Genomic DNA, 6,000 nt, shown 5'->3' on the forward strand with positions numbered 1-6,000 from the left:
GCACACGTAAGTGCAGTGCCTGTGGAGGCCACAGAGGGAATCAGATCCCTTGGAACTGGAGTTTCAGATGGTTGTGCATCACCACGTGGATGGCAGGAATCAAACATGAGTCCTTCGAAAGCATAGCCAGTGCTCTTAACTGCTGAGCCACCTTCCCAGCCGCAGCATCTCAAGCCTTTTAAAGAGCAGAAAGCCAGCATGCCCCTTCCTTCAGGAGCCTGTGAAGTCCACAGCTCCGATTCTCTCCAATGCCAGCTGTCTAATCCCTTTTCCATTTGCCTTGGAGAGGCTAAGCCTCTGAAAATATAGAAGCATGCGGGAGTCCCTGGCATTTTGTTTTATTTTGCTTGCTGGTCTGGGAACTGATTTTAGGCCTCACATAAGCTAAATGCATGCTCTAGCGCTGAGCTAGACTCCACAGGCCTGGAAAACTCTTCTTTAGAATATAACACCTTTCAGGATCCCCCACCCCAACTTCGCCACCGTTGTAGGACTAATTTCTCCTCTAAGTTTCAGTGATACTGTTGCTCTATCCAGAGTCAAGCCCCAGCTTCCAATGGTTCCTGAAGAAGAAGCTGTCTCCTCCTTGCCAGCCCAAGGCCACAGCCTGATTTCTTCCTCAAGGAATATTTTCTAATGGGAAGGATCGAATCCTTTAAAGGGCGTACCTCCTTCCTCCCCATGGTCCTCAGGAGATGATGACAGCATTCATGCAGGAGAATCTAATTGCCATCTCCACCCAGGAGGCCTCTCTCCTACCCAGCATGGAGGAATGATCCATGTCTATGGCAGGAAACATGTATGAGAACTGCTGGTATCTTGAGCCAGATAGCAGGAAAGACAGACAGATGAGCTGTGTGTCAAAAGGCACAGGGGCCAACATGGACTTACTCAGTGGGATAAAGCTTCAATATGCTGAGTATCTGAAGATGCTAAATACCGTTAACTGAAACATTTGTGCATGTTCTAAAGATGAATAGCCAGAGAAAGCAAATGTCATCTTCAACAACCAGCCTCCTTGGGTTTCTACTGTAGCACCATGATTTTATTCTAAACAAGCAAAGGAGTTAGCTTTTAGACTGTCTTTCCCAGGCAAAGTATATAGCTAGGAATTGAAATAATGCAGAAAGTTATTACTATAAAGCAGAGGCTCAAACCCAGGCTCTTGGGCGTGCTACTATGCTGAATGCCCAGCTGGGGAACATAGTTTATATATAAGTCTCAGCAAGTAATTGCAGAAACCTAGATGCTGTGTGCTTCTTGACACACCCACAGCCTCACATCTGTGGGACTGTTAGCCCCCAGGATTGAACTCAAGCCCAACCCAGACCTGGGAACAAATGACCAGGATTAGAGAGAAGCCAAGAGGCAGATCCAGCTTGTGGGCATTCCGTGGGGCAGTTGGCCAGGTCTGCACAAGCCTGTGACTTGAGGGAGAGAGGAATGGGGATTGCTATCCAGATGGGCAGGGGACTTGAACTGATTGAATCCAAAAGCAAAGAAGGAAAAGCAAAATAGAGATCAGCAAAATGTTCTCATGAGTTAGGTATTAGAGCCCAAAGACACAGTGCTATTTTGTTAAGTGTTTGGTGGCATCGGAGTTAGATAAGAAAAGTCTATAGTTTTTTTCCAATATATGCTAAACTAAGAAAGACTTTGCTTTAGAACACTTACAAAAAGGAGGGGGGAGTGTTAAAGACAGAGAAAGAGAAAACAAGATGACTTTTTGATTTCTTAAGATTTAACAAGAGCTCTGCAGGATCCAGGCTAACTCTACCCGTAAACCTCTGAACCTTTTTGATTATTCATTTTGAAGAGGGTTCTTGCTCAATTGATCAGGCCAGACTTTAATCTGCTCTGCAAACCAGGTCAATCTTAAACTTGCAATCCTTGTGCCTCAGCTCCCTGACAGCTAGAACTATAAGCATGTGCTACCATTCTTGGCTTTAACTACATTAACTATTTTTAAATACATAGTTTAGTATTGTTAAATACATTTATGTTATTTTACAATATCTCTGTGTGTGTGTGTGTGTGTGTGTGTGTGTGTGTGTGTGTACACACACATGTACATGCGTGCACTCAAGAGGGCATGGGTTGCCGAGCAGTGGTGGCACACGCCTTTAATCCCAGCACTTGGGAGGCAGAGGCAGGCGGATTCCTGAGCTCGAGTCCGCCCGGTCTACAGAGTGAGTTCCAGGACAGCCGGGGCTATACAGAGAAACCCTGTCTCGAAAAAAAAAAAAAAAAAAAAAAAAAAAAAAAAAAAAAAAAAAGAGGGCATGGATCTCTGCAATGTCTTGTGATCTTGTAAAAATAACAAACTGAAACTCTGTGGCTGCTTGAGCAGACCTCCACTCTCCCCTCCTGCCAAGGCTGCCACCAACTTTGTCTCTGAATTTGCTGACTCCAGGTACCTCAAACAGTCCCACTCACATTGAGACTATTTGAGAGAATCATTGGAGATGTTTCTGTTACTCCCTGAGTCTTTGGATGACCCAGGCTTTCAATCACATGTTCTTACATATGCTCTACATATAACTTCACATCCCGTTAATATCTTAAAGCTTAACCCAGGGCATGAGCTTTGGTTTTGTAATGAGCCTCAGCCACTCTGGTGGCTTCTGCTGTACCTGTGCCTCAACCTTGCAGGGACATTTCCAGCCTCCTCCTTTAGTCAGCTTCTTTCTTTCCTATGCTAATTATGGGCTCTCCTGGGCCCTGCTCTCTGCCTCATTCCCCTGCTTCACCCCAGCCTGGGAACACAGATTTAGCTTGGCCCACATAATGTATTCCAATGTGGGAATGGTTCCATGAAGGTCTTAAGAGTTAGGGAACAAAAAGAAAGTCATAACTCAGGGTGTTTTTCAAATTGAAAGCATCAGGGGTTCACATCAAAGTAGGGAAATCTCTGCTATAAGTCTCAGATGTGACCAGGTGACAATCCCTAGCTTCCGAGTTGGTGGAAGCTAGGAGTTGGTTAGGAAATTCCAGAAAGTCTCACATGGTAGTCCAAAGTTGTTGGGTCAATCACAGAGATGGACAATGGATGGCTAAGGCTCGCTCAATGGTTTGACTCCGGAGCTGCAACATTCTGACTCAACATAATCATGATTTCTAATATGTCAACTAACCTTATAGAATCTTTAACAGGGCTTTGGTTTTTTGTTTTAAGTATATTTTATTCATGATAATGCCCTCAAAGTTCAACCATACTGTAGTATGAGTCCAATCTTCCTTTTGAGGTTGGTGGTATGGCTCAGTGGTAGAATGCCTGGTGTGTATGTAGATCTACCAATTTTTTTTCTTCTTTGTATTAAGCCATGTGATATTCCAGTGTATATATTACACATGTTCTTTTAACCTTCTTCCACTGATGGACACTCGGGATGCTTTTACCTCTTAACTCCTGCCCACACTGCTCTGAATAAAGTGTGCAAGACTACCACTTTATACACAGTTATTTTTCTCCCATAGTTTTAAAGGTCCTAGAAAGCCTTGACTCAGGTTCAAGTTCAAGGTATGTGAATGTGCCTCCCTCTGAGAGTCCAGCCCATCTTACCTCCACAAAAACCTCGTGTCTTAGTTATTTTTCTATTGCTATGAGTAATCACTGTGACCAAGGCAACTGATAAAAGAAAACATTTAATTGAGGGTATACTTAGAGTTCCAGAGGATTAGAGTCCATGACCATCATGGCGGGGAGGCATAGCAACAGGCAGGCAGGCATGGCTCTGGAGCAGCAGTTGAGAGCTTATATCTGATCTACAAGCAGGAAATAGAGACTGTGTAAGACAAGGCCTGGAATGGGCTTTTGAAACCTCAATGCACAGTCTCAAATGACACACCACCTCCAACAAGGCCACATCTGCTAATCCTTCCCAAACAGTTCCACCACCGGTGCCACAGGCTTTCAGATACATGAGCCTCTTGGGACCATGCAAACCACCACACCTAGATCCTCATTCCACACAGCCTGGACTGTGCATCGTCCCTGCCTTCCCTATGGACATTTCATTCGAAAGCAAACCAGACAGTGTTCCTAATAAGAAAACACAGACAGAGAGACTCAGAGTGGAAATAGTCTCGTCCTCCCCCTTCCCACTCCATGAGCATTGGCTGCTGAGACCGAGTGTATCTCTAAATAGCATTTTAAAGCAATTCGTTCGAGTATGTGTATGTACATGGTGTGTGTGTGTCTGTGTGTGTGTTATGCCATGTGGATACCATGCCTATAGAGGTCAGAAAAGGACATTTTACCCCTTGGATCTTAAAGGAGTCTAGCACAGCAAACACAGGCCCGAGCATGGCAAACAAGGAGCTCGCAGGTTTTGCCCTTTTCCCTTCTCCCCCTGCTGAACTGTGGGTCTTGCTCCTAAAACTCACCAAGAAGGTCTGTTCCCTTATAGCCATTGACTCATTCCTGAGGTTGAACACCAAGGTCCAGCTATCAGAACACCAGGGTCCAACAATCAGAGTCCATTATTTTGACAAACCTAATAACTGAAATACCCAACCAGAACTTAGTAACGTGCCCTAGCTCATTCTAACCCAGAACTCCCCCTTTTCCTCTTAAAACGAACACCTGCAAAGCTATTTGCTGATAGTTTTGCCCTACTCAGAATAATAGGGTAGAAACTCTTTCTGCCTTGCTTAAGAAAGAATCTTTGCATTTATTTGGTTTTTGCTTGGACGTAGGTGTTTGGGTGTGGTTTGTGCCTAACCTGAGGTCCAGAGGGGAGCATCCCACAGTACACAGGTCCCTTCAGACCTGGAGATAGCTGTGAGCTGCCCCAAGTAGCTGCGAGAAACAGAACTCAGGTCCTCTGGAAGAGCATCAGCGTATTCTTAAGCCATATTTTCAACTCAGTAATTTTGTGGGTTTGTTGATGATAAATTTTATGGTTGCTTGCAGCAGGTTTTCAGTGGCTTCTCTACTGAAAAGCTGATCTTGCAAATATCTCCTTATTTTATTTTCAGGGTTGCATAAATACATTTTAAAATACAAGGTCTCCTCTTTTGTTTTTCTTTGGAAGAAAAACTTTTGCCTCTTGCCTCTTTTCTTTATTTTTGAATTACAAATTACAAGTTGACTAGGAAGTTCAAACTCCTTAAGACTTTTAGGCCATTTGCATAGGTTTGGAAATAGCTGACCCATACCCCAGCTTCAACCTTAAGTACGAAAGATACGTGAATGGTTTGTGTAGGGCAGTGATCTTACAGGTATAGCAATTATATTTTACGTGTAAAGATAATTTCAAATAAGGCTCAGGGCATGGGGATTTGCACATGAGCCAAGAGCCCTCCTGTTGGCAGTGGACTGGGCAGAGAGACCTTGTCATTGGTCGCGTTTATAAATGTATTTACTCCTTGGCGAGACAGGCGGCCAGGGCTGGCGCGCCTCAGCCCACCCTCCAGCCCTGGGTCCCTGAGGGTCTCCTTTTGTGTGTGCCCTGAGTCCTCTCTAGGCGTGTCTGCGCGATACGGAGACAGTGCTGTATCCAGAGCAGGCGGGCTGTCTGCTCGGAGAGATGCCACTGTCAAAGGCTAGGTAGTCAGGCGACAGTTCATCCGCCCGGGTCTGAGGATTCCCGGAAACTAGGTGGCCCTGGGTTTTACTGCTTCTGCTGCTGCTGCGACGGCTCCCGCCCCACTCCCGCCCCTCCCTCACAGGAGGCTTTGCCAGCCGCCCCGCCCTCTCCTCCCGAGTCCTCCTCTCTGCAATCGCTGAAGTTATCAGGAGAAATAAGGTAGTCCGGAGACCACATGGAAGTTGTGACAGCTCCCCGGGGCGTCCCTTTGGGAGCCAGCACCTCGGCTTAGGGATCGCAGCCGACTCGTTGAATGCAGGTGCAGCCGAGCCAGCCTGCCAGGATGGGCCATCACTGCTGCAAGCCTTATATCTGCCTTCAGTGCCTGGATAAAACGGTACTTGGCCTTTCCTCTCTTCTCCCCCCTCCCCCTCCTTGGTCTGGGCAGAGAAGGTGAGAGCATCCACCT

At 46.0% G+C, this 6,000-nt stretch overlaps 1 protein-coding gene across 5 annotated transcripts in view; it reads left to right on the top strand.

Annotated features, from left to right (window-relative positions):
- Positions 1-6,000, top strand: part of Mtus2 (microtubule associated scaffold protein 2) — a 388,646-nt gene that overhangs the window by 335,605 nt on the left and 47,041 nt on the right. The window contains exon 1 of one of the 5 annotated variants that reach the window (XM_031338777.1): positions 5,381-5,928. The exons of the other annotated variants lie outside the window; for them this stretch is intronic. Within the exon in view, the coding sequence (XP_031194637.1) occupies positions 5,845-5,928 (84 nt within the window). The 5' untranslated portion in view covers positions 5,381-5,844. Of the gene's footprint in view, positions 1-5,380; positions 5,929-6,000 lie in introns of those variants that run through there. 5 annotated transcript variants of the gene reach the window in all.

This window comes from Mastomys coucha, unplaced genomic scaffold (assembly GCF_008632895.1).
Source record: "Mastomys coucha isolate ucsf_1 unplaced genomic scaffold, UCSF_Mcou_1 pScaffold22, whole genome shotgun sequence".
Taxonomy (NCBI): domain Eukaryota; kingdom Metazoa; phylum Chordata; class Mammalia; order Rodentia; family Muridae; genus Mastomys; species Mastomys coucha.